General features: G+C 35.5%; 1 protein-coding gene across 5 annotated transcripts in view; it reads left to right on the top strand.

Annotated features, from left to right (window-relative positions):
• PHF3 (PHD finger protein 3) overlaps positions 1-19,462 on the top strand; it is a 49,704-nt gene that overhangs the window by 13,702 nt on the left and 16,540 nt on the right. For 2 of the 5 annotated variants that reach the window (XM_039569293.1, XM_010405775.4), the window contains exons 2-6: positions 3,617-3,692; positions 3,948-4,109; positions 5,210-7,028; positions 17,844-18,165; positions 19,212-19,389. In XM_039569293.1, the coding sequence (XP_039425227.1) occupies positions 3,968-4,109; positions 5,210-7,028; positions 17,844-18,165; positions 19,212-19,389 (2,461 nt within the window). In that variant the 5' untranslated portion in view covers positions 3,617-3,692; positions 3,948-3,967. Of the gene's footprint in view, positions 1-3,616; positions 3,693-3,947; positions 4,110-5,209; positions 7,029-16,683; positions 17,722-17,843; positions 18,166-19,211; positions 19,390-19,462 lie in introns of those variants that run through there. The other 3 variants (XM_039569294.1, XM_039569292.1, XM_039569295.1) reach the window with 2 other exon arrangements.

The following is a 19,462-nucleotide window of genomic DNA, read 5'->3' as shown; positions in this document are numbered from 1 at the left end:
GTACTTGGTTTGGTGCAGTGTTTTTACTTTGTTGTTGAAATTTGTGCTTTACTGCTCCTTATTTCCAGAGTAATGGGCTTGTGTCACTAAAGAACCACAAATCAGTAGGCTTGTGATGTAGCTCCATCTTTATAATAAAATGGGTATGCGGTCCTCTGTCAAGATACATGCTGTATTAAGTTTATTAATCCTAGTTGATTTTCGTATGTCTTTATTCTAAAGACTGTAAAAATACCTCTTTACAACACAGACATTAATGGAGAAAGGGAGCAAATGTTTAGTTAATATTTCATGTTACTTACTATGATTCTTTTTTGCACTGGGGAGTCAGCTCAAGGTACTTGCAGGCCAATTCTCAGTTCATGGGGTTACAGGCAAACTTTAGTAAAACAGTTGGAATTTGATGTTTACTTATGTAAGTTATGTCATCAGTCATGCAATTTCTCTTAAAAATACATATTTTTTTAACAAAAAGTATTTTTAATCCTGTTTCTTGAATATATGCATCACAAATGTCAATAAGGGAAAGGTTTTTCATAGAAAGTATACCATCTTCGTTTACAATCTTGAGACTTACTGACAAAATATCGCTATATATGTTTTGTTGCTTCACTGGAGTTTATTGGCTCTTCTGCAGGCTTACCTAGGTGTGTTAGTTACTGCTTTAGAATGTAACTGTTCTTTTCATTGAAGCATAATGTTATGTCTTTATGTTGTTATTCACATATAACATAGTAGAAATTCTAAAATGTTCAACCATTTCCATATAATCTGTGATGCTTATATGGAAATTGCTGTGGACTTGCACATCCCTGCCCTTAGTGTGATTCAGCTGGACATAGCATTTTACAACAGTGCAAAGCAGGAACAACAGCGATGTTCTGTTCGATGTGCTTACCTAAGCAAAAGAAATCCAGGGCTAGCATCTACAGGAAAGAAATTTACTTCTACACTTGAGACTAACCTTGGTCAGTGTGTCAAGAAACTGAGTATTTCTGTCTTAGTTGTGGCTGAAAATAATCAAGGGAGGTCTTACATTAATAAAGATTTATAAATGTCACAGTTTTTGATGATGTATTTAGGGGTGTTTTCTTCTCCTTACCTCCTCTTTCACCAGAAAGTAAGGCTTATTTTCTTCAGTTTTACATTGCTGAAGAATTAAAAAATGGTCATGGTTTTGTTTTAGCATAGGGAAAACATTGCTTTAAATTTGCAAGTAGACTGTTTTTACTGTGTGTTATTCTGTTACGGTATTAACATATATAAAAATGAGTCAGTAGTACAACACAGTTGTTTGGAAATTTAGATACTTTATAAGTAATGGAGAAACTCAAAATAGTAAGGTGAAGGTCAGTGGTGCCTTTTCAAGTATAAATATGTTGAATGTGACTCACATTTTTCTGATTTGCAGTCTGTTCAATTGTACACTGGTGTACAATTCTTCCTATTCAGATATGTTTTTTCTTTATTTTTTCCTTTTTTATTTTTTCCTATTTTATTTTTCTAATTTCTATACTTATTGCTGAGATAATCTTTAGATATTTGTTACTAAGATGATCTCTTTTTGTTTAGTTCTTTCTGATTTTGCTTTTGTTGGTTTACTTTTCCTAAGGTTGTTTCTTTACGTCCACTTCTCCTTCATAATTTATTTTCCTAGTCTTCTTTGTATCTATTGCTGTTCTCTGCCACTTTCTCTCTTCCCAGCAGGGTCTGTGTGTGGAATGCTCCTCATCGGGGGCCTCATGAGGCTGTCTGTACTAGCTGAGTTGTAGCTCAGGTGGTTTGAAATTAGCAAGATTCTGTGCTTCAAATTCCTCTGTAAAATTAAAGCTACAGCACAGAGTCTTGTAAGTATGAAAATACTTTAATATTTCAAACTGAATGTGTCCCTTCTGTTATTAATAAAGGAGAGTGTAAAAATTCATTAACTTGAGCAAGAACATTGTAAAGCCCAAGGCTCTAATGTCAGCCCTTAAATATACTCCAGAGTTGTTTCAGAAGCTGTCCTAGTAGTTGTTATTTTTCATGTTGTCTTCAATAGCTTAGTAGTTTAGTTCTACACAGAAGGAGCAGAAGTGGATCTGAGTCTCTTTTGTCACAGTCTGTTCCCAAAAACCAATTTCGTGTTTTGTAGGAACACTATGAAAACACAAATACCAAAGTGCAGAGCTGCTGGGAGGATATAATCTTTGAGAACACGAGATTGGGCAGCTGGAGTTAGGGTGAGGGTCCATCTCATTCAGGTTTCCATCTTGGACCGTGGCCGGTATTAGATATTTAAAGAGAAAATAATGTCTAATGGGGCAGTTACAATGTCATTTTTTTTTGCCAGTATGTCCACTATGTAGCTTATAGCAAATAAGTGATTAAGGAACACGCTTGAGTGGAGTAAGACCAACTTTATCAGCCTCATGCACCTTGTGTATGATATCTGTATGTTTGTAAACACACACAGATGTAAAGGTGGTCCTGTGGATTGGAAAGTGGAAGTGCACGGTAATTTCCACAAACACTTTTCCTTGTAACTGATGTGTACCATGCAGTTACTAAAAATTACGGTTAAAATAAAATGAATGACCATAGATTGTTAGCTTAAGAAAGTCCAAGCTTTCAGCTCCTGGCAGCCATCTGATTACAGAGGTTCAGAATGCTGATTGCCTGGTGCCATGATCAGCCTTCCTTAAGAGGCCAATAAAAAACTTTCTAATATTTGAACTTCTAACAGCTTGCTTGGTTACTTTATTTTTTTAATTCTTCATGGCAGGTGATTGTAGATTGATAGACTTGGTTACTGTCAGTCTTTGGCTTCAGCAGTGTTTTACAGCTTCCAATTTTTGTTATTTTAAAAGTATGCTTTTTATCGTAGTGCCTTCACAAGGGCATTGGTTTTTTTTTTAAGTTGCAGTAATATCAGACTTGAAAAGGACCAGGAATTGACAGATTTTCTGAGCTGGTCTAAAAATTCCAACAATTTTTAATTTAACTTCTTGCTTTTTTGACTTCTGTGATTGATGTATTTATTTATATCCATTATAAGTAAGCAATTCTTAGAAATTTGTAGCTATCTTATATGTGTTGTGTGAATTTTTCTTAAAAATTCTTCAAGGTAGGTGTCTTAATAGTGAAAAACAGGCATACTTGATTATTTGGAACCTCTGGTATATTTGTCAGACCTTCCTATGTGTTTTGTAAAATCACTTGGGTGTTTGGCTTGGTCTCACAAATTTTGCATCCCATGGGGACCAGCATTCACACATAGGAACTTTGGATAGGAGAGCCTACCACTGCAAGAACCTAACTTAGAGCAAGTGAGGAGAATGGCTGGTATAGTGACCTGACTGCCTCTTAGCAAACCTGTTTTCAAGAGCAGCCTCTGGGATCTTTCTCAGGTTAGTGGAGGGTAGGAATTCACCAAAGACAATGTTCCCCGTCTCTCCTGGGAGGTTACTGGTTGTTGCACCTAAAGCTCTTCCTAAAAGGCATTAAAGATGCAGATATGTGGTATGGGTGGGGCTGAGAGTTTTAAAATGGTATTCTGAGAGAAAACTGTGATTTTTGAACTCTGCGTTTCTGGATCAGCTCTTTCTGCTGTTTACCTTTCTTCACTTTTTCTTAGGTGGGAAGGGACAGTGAGGGGCAGCTGATCCTCTAAGACTGGGGACCTTCCTGTGGCAAAAAACCCCAATAAAAATGTGAGTCCACAAACAAGCTGTAAGGACTATCTACAGAAGTTTTAAGCTTTGGGTGATAGCTTCTACACTGAAACTACCTCACATGGGAATTTTCTGTCCTTCATTTCTTAATTTTTTTCCCCTGTTTTTTGATTTTAGATGGCCAATTTATTTATTTTTCATTGTGTCTTCCCCCGTCTTGCTCAGCATTATATCTCCAATGCTTTTTGACCATTTTAAGTTTTAGGCTTTTTCTTGTTTGTTTTTTTTTTACAGTTATTGGTCTTGATGATACTATGGATGGAGAAGGAGTTAAAGAGAGTGGTAATGACACCATTGATGACGATGAGCTTGCTTTACCTAATAGGAATTTGAGAAACCGTGCTGAAGAAGCATCAGTCACATCACCAAGGAAATCACCACGTTTAATGGCACAAGGTGATCGTAGATTGTGTTTGCACATTTGAAGTCAATTCAATCTTTAAAATCCCACCCCCAACAAATTATAAATTTAATTTGGTTGTGTGAATTCCAATATAGACACTTCCTTTTTTATACACTGCAGCTAGCACCTGGCATTCATAGGGTATGAGTCAGTTAGAATTCCTCTTTAATAAGTATTTAGTGTCTTCCTTATGGCTTATGGTCATTAAACTAATATTTCAGATTTTGATCCTTTTACCTACCAAAGATTAATAATGTGGTTCTTCAACAGCAAAAGATGATGGAGTTGCAAAACAGCATTGGAATATTAGGTTAGCATGTCTCTTTCCAATTAAAGTTTTGATTCTATTAATTTTTATTTGCATATTCTCTTTTTGTTTTAAATTAGGTTATTATAATTGCAGTCAGAACATCTTTAATCTAAATATCTCAATATACTTAATAAATATTTTATTAAAATATTTTCATTGTTTGTAGTAACTAATTGATTATAGCTAGGGGTTTTCTAACTTGTGGAAGTGGAATTATTTACTGCTATGCTTTTTTCCCCCTGTAGAGCAGTTTGAGTTAGTAAGATAAAATTACTTAATATGGAGATCAGAATTTAAATAAGAGCCTGTGGTACAAAGCTGGTGATTATGCTGTTTAGAAAGGCACTGGAATGGTTGCTTATTTAGAAAATGTAAAAGTTGTCATCAGGTGAGAATGTGACTGGATCTCAGATTCGTAGACTGTTCTCTAAAACACTTTTAAACTTCAGTTATACTTCTAATCACAAAATAGCTTGTGCAATTTTTGTTTGAGGTAGAAAAGTAGAGTTGGTTTTGATTGTCTTTCTATCATCACTTGCATTTTGTTCATACTATTTAGAAATTCCATAACCTGTAGAATAATGAGATTTTACATCCAAACTATGTCAGTTTGAAATTGGAAATGCAAGTAATTTAGTTTTGGGGAGGTTTTTAAGTAAGTTTTAAGTTCTCTTTGTAGCCAGTAAGCTAAATTGGGGTAAGTCAGTTTTATTCTAGGTAAATCTTGTATTTGCAAAGAGAAGGAAGCAGAATAGCTAAGAGACTTTCTTTTTTCCTTCCTAGAACCAGTACGGAGTCTGCGGCAGAGCACGCTAGCCAAGCGTTCGAATGTTGCTCCTCCTGTTAATACCAAGAAATCTTCTGTAAAAAGTGGATCTGCTCCAAAAAATGGACAGAAACAAGACAGAAGTCCAGTTAAAGAGACAGATGTTGCTGCACGCTTGAAAACGGAGCAGCCTAGGGAGGTTAGGCGTAGTACAAGACTGTCAGGACAGGTAGAAGGAGCAGCAGCAGCAGTAACAGCATCTCAAAGTAAGACAAAATGTCTGCCTGGTCCTGAAGATGTGAAAGAAATAAAGTCTGAAACCCCTGAGCAGGCAAAAGTTGAAGAAACATCCCAAGAGTTAAGTTGTGCTAATTTAACAGGACCCTGTTCTCCTTCTCCTGGGGAAACAAAGGAAATAGCAGAGGTTGCAACAAAGACTGATTCTGGGAGTGCTGAGTCTGTTTGTTCAGTATCTGCAGATACTGAAATGATTCCAGTTAAAAATGAAACAAGTGATGTGACTGATTCAATGGGCTTGGAAAATTCTTCAGAAGAAAAGACTGGTAATAAAGCAGAGGAATCAGAGAAGAAAACAGAAGAGCATAATAAAATTGAAGTAACTGGAAAAGATAATGATTCATCTAGTGCTTGCATGAATACAGATGAAATTTGTGAGACCTTTTCAACTTCTTCCAGCTCTGTGAAAGAGGGGGTTGATTGCAGTTTAGGTTCCCACAATGTGGAAGTTCCTGATGAAAATACATTGTCAGGAAAGGAATTTGTAACAGAGGCTGGAGGTGATGACAAGGGAGTGGAGAAAACTGAAGCTCTATCAGAGAAACTATTGGACAGTACAGACTGTGATAATAAAGACTTGAAAAGCAAAGAATTTACTTCTGCTGACCCTGGAAATAGCATTTTAGAAAGCACTGTTGTTGACCAGTCAAGCCAAAATGTGCAGCAGCAGATGAGCAGTGCTAAAGTAAAAGGCCCAGAGGCATCAAAATTTCAGGATGATGAGAAACAAATTGGTATTTCAACAAAATGTGAAAAGAATGTTAGGCCCCGGCATAGTAAATCTGTAGTACAGAATAAACAAAACCTGACTGCAGGTACTCGGCAGAAGTCAGGTACAGTGCAACAAGAAATGGTGCGGTCAAGAACGAGAGCTGGTGTTGCTGTTTCAGGCCTTCACGGTCCCTCTTCTGCAAATCTGAAGCGAAATGCGGATGAGCAAGAGAGTCATCAGCATCCAAATAATCCAGTTAAAATTAGGAAGAAACAATCTGATCTGGGTTTGAAAGCAAAGAGTAGCATTTCTGGGGTGACTGTAAAAAAGCAGACCAACACAAAGCTGAAGAAAATACCCCGAGTCCAGGCTTCTGGGCAAGCCCAGAGGTCATCAGTTCAAAAAGCAAGTGAGAAATCTCCTACTCATCAAAGCAGTTCTAAAGATACCCACCACTCTGTGCATTCATTGTCAGGCCATGTTTCACATCCTGGTCAGAAGCAAGCCAGCAAACACCAGCTTGCAACTGGGCTAAAAGCAAATAGCTCCACAAAGGAAGAGGGAGAGACTAAAGATCCCCCTGTTGTAGAACATCTGAAGGAGGATGATAAAGAAAAAAACAAGCCAAAAAGAAATGATAAGAATCTCCAACCTCGCCAGAGAAGAAGTAGCAAGAGTCTTTCACTTGATGAACCCCCCTTGTTCATTCCAGATAACATTTCAACTGTTAAAAGGGAAGGCTTGGAACATACCTCTGCTAGTGAAAGCAAACATATTTGGGTGCCCAGCAAGCAGTGTGGCTTTTGCAAAAAGCCACATGGCAACAGGTGTGTGTGGCAGTGTGTCTTAGGAATTTATTACTGGTCTTGGAAGATAATTTTTTTCCTTTCACCAAATGTTTCATGCTGCTCATGCCAAAACAGAAAGTCACAGTTTTGCAATAGAAGTCTGTATGTCATACAGTCAGTTAATTTCCTTTGCACTCATACACTTTTTTTGGTCATTTAAATGGAGCATTAGAAACTAGTTTGGCCCAAAAGTTTGAATAGAAATGTTTTACTGTATAAATACCTATTTTGATAAATGTATAATTCTTCTATGCTGTTCAATTATGCGCTTTAAACCTGACTTTTTTTCGTAGAAAAGAAATTAGATATCTGTGTTCCAGGTTGTCATTTCCTTCTTTCCAGAGACCTCTTACGTGGAAGGATCACCATCAACCAAAAAAATTAAATAGTTGCTTACATGTGACTTTTATCTGGTACAGGTGCAATTCTAATACTAGAGATACTGAGGGCTTTTTCACTTTGTGTAATCACTGCAGTGAGGTTTCATGTAACAGTAATTAAGTAGTTGACAGGGAGGGGAGAAAGAAGAACTTGAAAAAGCCCCATTAAACTTCCATGTGGGCGTATCTGAAATTGCCTTTAAACTTAATAATGAGATTGCGTCCGAAGTTGATAATATCCCTCTGTGACAAAAGGTACTCTACACTGTAAGTGAGCTGAAAAAGACGGTAGGGTTTCACTCATGATCTCTCAGTCCAAGAATAAGAATGCCTTTATTACCCTTACTGTGTTTTAATATTGAAGTATTTTTTTTATTGCTGTTCTACCTGCTAACCTACCTTTTGTTTTTTTAATATCAAATTGAAGATATTTGTGATTAGTCGTTTGCTTATGTGAGAGAAAGTTTTAATAGTAAATTTTAGACACTGTGCTTTAGAACTCCATACATCAGAGTGAAATATAGAACAATTACCTTTGGCACCTGGGATTTTTTTGGCATTTGTTTGTATTTAAGAAGCCCTTCCGAGCTTTATTGACTCATTGTATCATGTTTGAAAAACAAATACATGAAAATTCATTTACTGTGCAGCTATAATAACTGCATCATTGTGGCCTACTAAAAGAATTTAATAGTAGCTTTGCTCTTCCTGGTTGCTGAGGATTGCCTGATTGAAGGGGTGCTCAAATTTAGTTCCATGCGGTTTTATTTAAAAAAAAAAAGAATTCCTTTTATTTTTAAGACTCTACCACTTGTGTCTTTGTAAGGGTGTTTAATTTTAAGCAGATTGCATTTCCTTAGTTTTTATCATCTTGGGCGTTACCACGACAGCAGAACGGTGTGGGTAGCCTGTATTTCAGTGAATTGTTTACGTCTCAAAAGGCTGCTTTCTGGATACAAAAATGCTTCTTTGAATATTTTTAAAGCAAAATATGATGTTTGGAATTTAAACTACTTGATAGCTGTTAAAAATGCAGCTTTGAGTTGAACTTGTCCTATATTCTTTCTGTTTTTGCTAATATTTTGAAGCATTCTATGGGTTTTCTTTTTTCAATGTCGTGTTAGAGTTCAGAAAGTCTTGATTTTTTTATTACTAAATGGATCTAACCAGTATGGGAAGATGTGGCAGTGACTCAACTAAATCTGCTTATTTTAGTTTATAACATCAAAGTAGCATTACAGGAGATACAGGGATACACAACAATATAGGATTCAACAAACCCAGTTTTTCATTGCCAGTTCTTACTGCTGCCAGAAGAATAATATAGTGTATGAATCACTAGCTGAGGTTGGATTGAGACAGCCCATGAGTTGCCACAGATGGTGATTAAGGGTATCCTCAGGTTTGTAATGTCAGTCTTAAGTGGTTTAGGGTTTTTGTTTTGGAAATGTGTTAATTTATATGTTTGCATTGCAAAGCTGTTGATACAACCTGCCCTTTCAGCAGAAGATAATCAGATTTGCTAAATGTAGAAAGATTCTTAGCACATAATCACAGAATTTTTGTATATAGAATGTGACTGAGACACAATAGTGGTATAAGGAAGCTTGCAGTATTGAGCCTCATGCCTAATAGCAGAAAATTTGACTGTCAGTGCATCACTTTTTATCATCACTAGTCTAAGTAATAAAGTTCTCATTTGTTCAAATTACTTTGTAGCTGTATGCTACAAATAACTTAAACCTTGTGGATTCACTTGCTATCATTAAGATACAAGAGGGAGCAAAAGTTGTATCTCAAATGCTTTGGCATTTTGTCCTTGTTTAATTATTAGTGCAAGAAAAAGAAAACACTTTTAGTACAATGCAAAAGAGAAGAAGTGCAAGATGATTAATTTGAGTTCTGTCTCTTGGAAACAGATCAAAACCATCAACATTTATGGTAATGAAAAGGGGGTTTTAATTTGCTGTTTGGACTAATTTTCAAGGAATTTTTGTTTCCCTTTTGAAACCAGCTAGATGGTCACTCTTACCCTTTTTTCTCTGTTCATTGTATTAGAGAAAATGAGAAAGTGTAAGACACAAATGCTATCAAATTACTGTTCAAGAAATATCAAAGGCAGAACTAAGATCTGAAACAACATTTGTATTTATATCTTGCTCTATAGTTATTTCAACTTTGGAAATTTTTGTCAATGCTGTGGTACAAATTGCTTATAGGAAAAGAAGTTAAACTGAAGTTGCAGCCCCAAACAGGGGAAATAATTTGCCAAGAGCTTTGCAGGATGTCATGTTAAAGTAACGTACTTAAAATTCAGGATGCAGAGTAGTAGTCACTTGAACCTTTTGTATTCCCTGTAACAAATGCAAAGTCACTAACTTGTTGTTATTGTAATACCAAGCTTGGAGAATTGATTCAGGTTGAAGATAATGTGTGGAAATCGTGTAGTCAGCTTTCTTTGTGTACAGAATTCCCAAAGGGTGATGCTTACATAGGCCTTACACAGACCCAGGGTAATTCTACTCTGCCTGCTAGAACAACAGTAGAAGAATGATACTTCAGTGTTGTTTTATTTCAGATCAGTGTGTGACGAATGGAGTCAGTTTATATCTTGAGGAATACATGCAGTGATTTGCTGGCCACATGCAAAGTCAAAGTACGCTTACCTTGTACTGCAGATACAGTGGGTTTGTCTGGGAAAGGGGGAATCCTGTTTTATAAACATGAGATTTGCATGATCAAAGAAGTTTACAAGTTATACAGCATCTTTCTTTGTAAGAGGCAACGCTTGCTTGCTTTCTGTTAATAGGTCATCATTTGGCACCTGAGCTTTGAACAATGACTTCATGCTCTCTTTTCCATTTGTCTTGAAGTTTATAAGCTGTAACCATCATAGCTGTTTTATATATATTTTTTTCATTACTCACAGAATGGGTTGTCTGTTTCGCTTTAGGGCTGTCTCAGCCTGTTTGCTTGATGTATTGTGATGTACCTTTGCTACATAACTAAAAAAATAGCTCTTTCATATGAAAACTAAACCTTGTGTTTCTGCACAAGTCAGGTAATGACAATTTAACTTTCTGTAATTTTCAACACATCTGAAAGGGTATTTTTTCAGTGCAGGTTTGAATTGTTGTTACTCATAGTATTGTTTTCAACATGTTTGACTTTGCCAGTGTTTTCCCATATTACTGTCACATGTTTTCTAATCAGCTAATAACAGAAATCATATGCAAAAATTTTCATTCATCTGTCTGCAGATGAAACATGTATGTGTATGGATACGCATATCACATCAAAAAATGTTAGGCTGAAGTTACTACTCAAATTCCTAATGAATCCAAGCAGTGTTGAAAATACTAAGCTTTGTCACAAACAATAGTTACTTTCCCAGAAGACAGATTAAAGGTCTTTAAAGATAGTTGAATTTTAAAAATAATATTTAATTTCTTGGCATAGTGCTAGAGGAAGATGGTAGCTCTGCAGACATTGAGAAATATAAGATTTCTTGTAACATCTGTCTGATGTAAGGGCTCGTGTTGTAAATTTATCTGGTTTTCACCATAGATGTTCAAATTCTCTGCAGGCTGGAGGGCTGAACTGGTTTCTTGCTTGTACAAATAGACAAAACTTAACAGATATTTTTCAGATTGTCTCCCTTGTCAGCAGTCTGTCTTCTTTAACAAGAAGGCGGGCTGAACTGGTTCCTTGCTTGTACAAATAGACAAAACTTAACAGATATTTTTCAGATTGTCTCCCTTGTCAGTGGTCTGTCTTCTTTAACAAGAAGTTCGATCAATTTTGGATGAATAATTCATAAAAGACAACTTGAGATACTCTGTTTCTAAGCAAATGTTCTAGAAAGCATTATCACAAAGGAAGTTTGTAACTTTAATTTATTACTGGTGACTTCCTCTTGATTTCAACAGTTCCAAGTAAGATTTTTTTAATAGGCTGTGGGAGTTTGAGGATTCTCTTCTGCTGTTGTTTTGTGGGGGCTTTTTTCTGGTTTTGTTTTGTCGTTGCTTTGGATTTGATAATCCAGTTTGAGTGGTCAGACACAAACTGACCTCAGGCTTCACAGAAAAATTAAGTGATACAGGACTAGATTTTACTTAGGGTATTCCTTTCTCCCCACATTTCAACTATGCTTTAATATAGAGGAAAAGTTAGTAATGTTGTAGAAGGTAATTAGAAAGTGCTGGAGTTGATTTAGCAAAGGTATTCCTGGTCTCTTGCTTACACATAATTCTTACAAAATTTCTTCACAACTGTAGTACAGAAGAGTACTTTGGCTGATTGATGCAAACTGTTTTTACGTGTAATAAAGATTATTATTAGCTCATTTGTATTTTGAAAAAAGTGCTAATTGTCAGTAAATAATATTGGATCCGGGTTATCATACAGTTTGCACAGCCAATACAGAAGAGAGTGGTTCAGAAAGGAGCTTAAGGCTCCAAACTTGTAGCCATCCTTAAGTTACAAACACGTATTTTTTTTTTTTTTTTTAGGGTGGTGGTGCCTGGCATCAGTGGATAGTATACACCAAACAATTTGTTGTGAGAACATTCTTCACAAGGAACTGTAATTAGAATAATGATGGTGCCTTAGTTCTAGTAAATGTTCATTAAATAGTATGACTATGCTCAACTATAGATGATGCAAGATATCATCAGTTTACAGTAACGGATGATGCTTTTAAATTTTCTGCCTCTGTTACTGCTTTCCTCCACTTTGAAAAGCCTTGCAACATTAAAAACTGTCATGCTTGTCCACCCACAGCTGTGGAAAAACAGAATGACATTATAAACAAAACAACATTGTAATGTATAATTAACAAATGGAAGGACTCCACTGTGATTTTTATTTACAGTTACATAATTGTATTAGTAGGTTTTATACAGATTATATTACTATGCTGCAGTATTGGTAGGATTATTATTAATACCAGTAGCATTAAGGAATCAAGCAAATGGATACCATAAGTTGTCTAAAATAGTTATAAAAAATGAACATAAATATAAACTGCTTATAAATGCAGTTTATAAAGCATATGATGCTTATCCTGCAACATGCAATGTGTGTAGAATCAACTGGTAATGGAGCTTCCCTTAATGATTTTATATATGTATAAAATTTTTAGTGCAGATTTGTAATTAACGTTAGGAAATGTACTCATTTTTTTCAGGGTTTTGGGGAAGTTCAGTGCTTTAGGCTTTGCTGTCTGGCATATTTAATGAATTCATCTTTAGTTCAAAAAGCATAGGGTTGTTTGTCTTCCTGCTGCTTCGTTTTTGGAGAGGCTCCTGTAATATGAAAAGCAAAGAAAATTATGCTTTTAAGAAAGAGAAGAACCGTATATGGGATAAAATATGGGTTATTGAAATTTAGTACTTGGGCAATAAGTTTCCAGTGTCTCTTTTGTATGCTGCAAATTCCATGTAAAGAGATCTGCTGATAGTGAGTGAGATAGGTTTGTGGGGTTTTTTTCTAGAGGATCAGAACTTGAAAAATCATGTCACTTGTGTTAGACTTTGTCAAAAAGCAAACAAGTGGAACTGCTCATGTCTCTGTGCTCTGACAAGGTAGTGCAGATTTTTTTTGGTCATACACACATTTCAATTGAGTTTTATATCAAGCCATGCTACTTCACTGATGTGGAACATACACTCTGCTGAAGCTGCCATGCCATGAGTATCTTGTCCCTGCTTCAATGTTGGCCAGACTGTAGCATCAGTGCAGCAGAGAAACAGTTGTAATGTTAATGCAAATGTACAACAGATCTGTAGAAGATTGGTGAACAGTGCTATTAAGGGACAGAAATGGAGATGGGGGACTTGCTTTAAATACTGAAGTCTTAAAAAATGAACAGTGAGTTTACTCCTCTTAGATGAGTTTGGGGCTAGGGTGTTGTTTTGAATAGTTTGGCTTGGGATTTTTGTTTGGGGTTTTTTTGGGTTAAGATTTGAGTCCTGTTGTGGTATTTTTTCCAATTACTATGTACTACAAACATGAAGAATTCAAGAGAAGCAATTGCTTCCAAAATAAATTATTTTTCTGTGGCAATGCAACTTACATTATTAATTAATTTTAAAATGCTAATTACTGGCCTGGACTGAACTACTCTTGACAGCTCCTGATTTTTTTGTCTTTAGTTTTACTCATGTATAGCTTTACAGTGAAAAACTGTGTTATGAATAAGGTGGTTTCTGCTCATTTTACAGTAATGAATTTCTCTGTAAGCTTGCTGCTGTTACATAACTTGAATGTATGTAAGTTAATTTTAAAACATGGCCCATATATTTGGAAAATTAATTGTCCAAGCCTGAGTTTTTCATCTAACAAATGAATGTAGTTTAGTACAAATAACACACCAAAGAAACTCTTCTGATCATAAGAGAGATGGTGGCAGGATTGTGTTGATTATTTTGTCTATTTTTATGTTTCATCTATTACTTTCTGATTTCAAGGTGTCTCTTTTCATGCTGAGATGTGGACTACCAAGGGGATTCTTTAAAGGAATGACACAGTAGCATACTCTATGCAAAAGTCCCAATGAGCTATAGTACTGTCTGCTGTCACCTGTCAGTTATTTTTAAATTTTTCTTCAAAAAAAATTTTTATATTAAATTCCAATGAAAGCAAGTCTTTTATTGAATGTGGCATGATATAATATTTTAAAACATATTTTTCTTTCTCTTTCAGCTTTGCATCTTTCAGTCCAGCCTTACAACATGGGTAAAAGTCCTGCACTTCAAATTTGAAGCTATCTGCAGTCAGAAACTTTGATGTTTTACTAGTCCAAGATATCAGAACCTCTTCAGTCAAAAATAACAACTGTACAAGAGGACATCCTTGATCCTTCAAATCAGGCTTCAGTTTTTCTTGACGCCCCTATTTAGTCTGAGCCTTGCCCATTACCCAATTATAATTGTTACAAATCGTAGTTGTTTTGTGTGCAGATGAGTGAAACAGACAAAGATGTAAAAGTGGCCTTATGGTAAAAAGGATTATTTATATTGCTGGTATCAAAATCAGTATGTTCTCTCCCAGCCTCAAAAGTTGCAGCCTTGCAGTTGACTAGTATGAAAAAAAAAAACCAATTAGTAGAAATAGTGAGTTTTTTTAAGCAGTCAGCACTAGTATTTTTATTACTATTTTGTATAACTAGGTTTAAACAAAGCATTGTAAACAATACATTCTGTTTTATACTACAGGCATCATGGACATTTCCTGATTCTCTTTGTAGTCTTGGTTTCTGAATCTTGAATTCTGAAGTTTTGTTGTGTGTGTTAAAATATAGTGTAATTGAAACCTTGTTGTGAAGACTGGAATGAAGCCAAATGAATCTTCCATCTTCAATAGTTTGCTTGAATGACGTCTCTCTTGGTGGTAGTTTTAGTGAAGAATGATCTCTTCTGAGCCGAATTCATTGTAGGTTTTTTGACTTTTAAAATTTTTATTATTTATTTGATAGACCTGAAAATAAAGATCTAAGACTGGATACCTATCCTAGTGCCTTACTTATACACCATCTCTATTACCCTCTTAATATGTGTGAGCTAAGGTAAAAAATTCCATGTGCTGTCGGTTTAAAGCTGAGGATGTGCAGCATCTTGTGTATTTTAGTTTCATCTCTTCAACAAGTATCTCTTTTCTAAATATTAATCAAAAGTTTATTTTGGTTACTAAATGCTGCAGTCCATCTTCCTCATTTAACAAATTGGTCTCTGATGCCTGAATTTACAAACTGAGGAAAAAAATACATATATTTTTAATAAAAATTCAATTAATGGAAGTTGTGGCTTCATGATGGTGTATTCTTGGTTTCCTTTTATTTTTGAGCAACAGGCATTAGTTCCTTAGGACACCAAAACACCTTTTAAGCATGATGCTATACTGTATGCGTTGACCTTATTTCAGCTTTTGCAGAAAATCTTACACGGGGAATTTTTGTAACCAGTTTCAGTGTTCCCAGAGCTTTACTAGTATTTTATTGCAGTGCTACAAGATGTGTCCTATGTAAAGCACCCGCTGTGTGGGCCCTTGCAGTTGTGAAATAAACACTCATATTTCCTGCCTTTGCATGTTTGGCTCTAGGCTCTTGGAAAGGAGCAGTCAGCTTTGTGTAGAAGTCCTATCGCTTCTTTCTTGTTTTTCTGTTGTGTTTATAAATGCTATGGTATTACTCTGCTGAGACCATCAGAAGTAATTGCCCCCTAACATTACCTTTCTTGTTTTGCACTTTGCTGGAACATGAACCTGAAAAGACTGAGATACTGACAAAATATGAAGGAACCTCTGCCTTCCTAATTAAAATTATGAAGTAGATGAACAGTTATTGTTTGGTAGTGACAATTAATACTATTAATGTACTTGCAGCTCAGAAAAAGAAAATTAAAAATGAGAAAATATTTTTCTTCCCAAACTAGTTTAAAAACCAGTTTCTTCAAATCTGTCAAACATCATCTTAGGCTTTTTCTTAATCTGATGGACCTTTAAAACTTCTCAGATTCATTTTGCATCAAAACAGTATTTTCTTCAGCAGAATGTAATATTTTGAGTAGGGAAGGACAGAACATAAAGACAGATTTTTCTTCTGTTCTCTTGTCTCAAATGTCTGCTCTTAATAAGGATTTTCATCTCTTTGAGATACCAGTAGTTTTTGAATACAATACTTCCATCAAGCCACCTGGAACATTCATTTACAGTTCTGGAGAATGAGGGTTGTTCTAAGCACATCCTGTAATTATATGGTTTTCCAAAGTAGGTAAGTCAGCAGATAGCAGATCCTAGCCTGAGTAGGGGCATACATATGTTAGGAATCATTTGCTTAGAATCATCTTATGGAAGAGATCTATAAGGTATTAGATTAAATAAATAGGGTTTTCAGGTCACTGTACTTAGCTTGTTAAATGTATTGCTGAAACAACCAGGTTTTCCTGAATTACTTTTTAAGTCAGGTTTGTCTTCTGTTAAATTCAAAACCTAGGAATTCAGTAAATAATTTTTCAGTATTAACAAAGAACTTGCACTTTCCTTAATACACTTGCAGTCTTTCTGGATTTTCATCATCCAGACTATATGTAAAAGTACATATCTTGAACATAGTTTATGTAAGTATAAAACAAAATGAAAAGAAGAAAGAAATAAAAATTAAACAAAAAACCCAACAAGCAAACAAAAATGCACACACAAACCAACAACAACCAGCCCCAGCCCCCCTCCCCCCCCCTTCCAAAATATAAAAGGGGAAAGAGAATGTAAGTGGATATTGCAAGAGATCTTCCTACATCATTTGAAAGCTGTTCCTTGTTGCCAGGTTCAGTATTTGAAAAAAATAATTCCTACCATGTAAGTCTCCTGAAGTAGACTTTTTTAGCCTGTGGAACTTTAAAATTCCACATTCCCAAATACTTGGACTAGAAATTGTACCTATCGGTGCAATTTGGTATTCATAATACCTGATGAAGTTTTCAAAATGCTTCCACTAAATGGTCAGAAATTATGCTTTTAGATTAGACCAGGTGATCTTTACAATGCTTTGAAAATACTGTCTGTACCTAAAGTTGATTCTGTTTTTAAAATAATGCAGTTAAGTGACTTGTGAGTTGAAGGGTATCCTTTAAATATAGTCATTTTGGTGTTTGAAACATTCCTTAAATAACTATTAGCTCTGGATAAAATAGCTGAGTAGCACAAAAGTGTGTACCTTGTTTAAAAGAAAACAGTCACTGCAAGCTGACAGGTGGTTTTGGAAGCCAAACTCCTGGCCCCATATTCACCAGTAAAGAGAATGAAAAACAACTTTCTAGAAATAATTTAGTAATAGTGGTCTAAGGAATGAGGTTTAAAGTAGCAACTAATTTAGACTAGGTTGATACGCCTGTACCCATTGTGTTTGTCAAAACATTTAAAGACCTCATACTGCTGTGGAAGATTGCAGCTGCTGCTGTGTTTGTGATGAATGATGACAATCATATTTGTAGGAAAGTGAAGGTAATATTTTGCAAGAAAATTCTCAGGTCTTTTCAAACAAGTTTACTGTTTCTGAGCATTTTTTGGTTTTCTTTTTTAACATTCTTTTTTAACATTCATAAGAACATACATTAATAGTAGTCTGAAAAGAAAGTTGGTAGGATTTAGAAGCAAATTAGACGAACAGTGAGGTTTTGATAGTCTCTTGGACTACTGTAAAAAGCAAAAAGGCCAAAAAAATACCTCTCAGGAGGATCATACCATGTCGTAAGGCTGGAGATGGATGTAAAGCACCAAAGAAAATCGCTTGCTAGGTAAGAACAGATTGTTGAGATGCACAAATCAAAACAAGTATGGTATATCCTGCTGAAGGTGCTGTATCTTTCATAGTCCTCTTTCACAGTTTTCACTGACTTACATCTTATTTTGCTTTCAGGTTTATGGTAGGTTGTGGTAGATGTGATGATTGGTTTCATGGTGATTGTGTTGGATTGAGCCTTTCTCAAGCACAGCAGATGGGTGAAGAAGATAAAGAGTATGTGTGTGTGAAGTGCTGTGCTGAAGAAGACAAAAAAATGGAGTGTTTTGATCAAAATGTACCAGATACACAAATGAAACTTGAGCATAAAGAAGAAAAAGCAATTGAGTGTGAAAAACTGGGGGTATCGAAGCAAACAGCTACTTGTAATCAAAATACGACTGAAAAAACAAAGCAAACGGAGGACATTGGGAAGCACAAAGTCAAAATCTTCAGACGGGTGAGTCTTAATGGTTTAAGTTCTCTTAATTACTGGGGTTAGAAGGTTTCTGCCTGTCCCACTGCCAGTTAATAGACCATGTTTCAGATGTCTTTGTGAATCTAATCTAAAACTTAAATTATTTGCAAAGTTACTTCATTTTCTAACTGGCTTGACTCTTTCAAGATGGTATGGCTAAACTCTTCTTACATCGAGCAGGGATATGTGCATGTGACATGGATATAGAACATCCCGAGTTGGAAGGGACACATAAGGATCATTGAAGTCCTACTCCTGAGTGTGTATCTAAACCTATACATACAGGTGTATGTAGAAATGGTGAAGAACCTAACGCATTTTTCTTCCAGATTTCTAAATGCATTATAGGACATCTGTCAATTTGTTGTATGTTATAAGCTGCAGATATTTAAAGTATCTGTAAAACAATATGATAACAGTATTTTTAGTTAAACCTGTTTTTATTTCAGGTTGTATGTAGAAAAAAATGCCTAGTGCTTTGATTGGGGCCTTTCTACTTTTTATGTTTAATTTTACTAACCAAAGGATAATTTGCAAAGATTATTGAGACAGTTCTTTAGTGTGTTAGTATATAATGTCATATTCATGATAACAATCATCAGTAATCCTATCTTATTTCTGAGTAGTAGTATTGAAATTCTGGAATGTAAGCTGTTCTTTTTAATTTTGGTTTACATATGCTTTCTAAACATCAGTGACCTCTGTGGCTAAAACTGGTTAAGGGATGTTCATTGGTATCCCTGAGTTTTTTAGAATAACTGCAAATTTAGTGGTTTTCCAACACAGAGCTTAAATGCAAATTGCCTGTGCTGTATCTTGAGCCAATATTTAAGAGAGATTGTTAAGCAATGCTTGGCAGTAATTTGGAATATTTTTCAGTAACTCTTTAGAAAATTATATGGTAGCACATACATCCAGGGTATACATTGTACAGTGTAAAAAGGAAAAAATGGGAAAAATGTGGTAATTACGTAGAGGTTGATTGTAGCATTCAGTAGCATGCTTACATATGTAAATGTTTATTTCAGGAATCTGGGGATGGGAAGAACTTACCGGAGTCCAGAGACTCAGATACTAAAAAAGGGCAGCATGTTCCTGCTCGGAAAGGATCACAAACTGCTGTAATTCCTCGGCGGTCCCCTGAAGATAAAAATGAAAAAATAAGTAAAGAATCCATTAGTATAGTGGAAAGGTCCACAAAATCAGGTACGAATGTTTGGGGATGTCCTCCATGCTGCAATTCACATCTATGTAACAGTAAAGGATGATAACTTTGTTT

Source organism: Corvus cornix, chromosome 3 (assembly GCF_000738735.6).
Source record: "Corvus cornix cornix isolate S_Up_H32 chromosome 3, ASM73873v5, whole genome shotgun sequence".
Lineage (NCBI taxonomy): Eukaryota > Metazoa > Chordata > Aves > Passeriformes > Corvidae > Corvus > Corvus cornix.
This window is presented reverse-complemented; position numbering and strand designations above follow the sequence as displayed.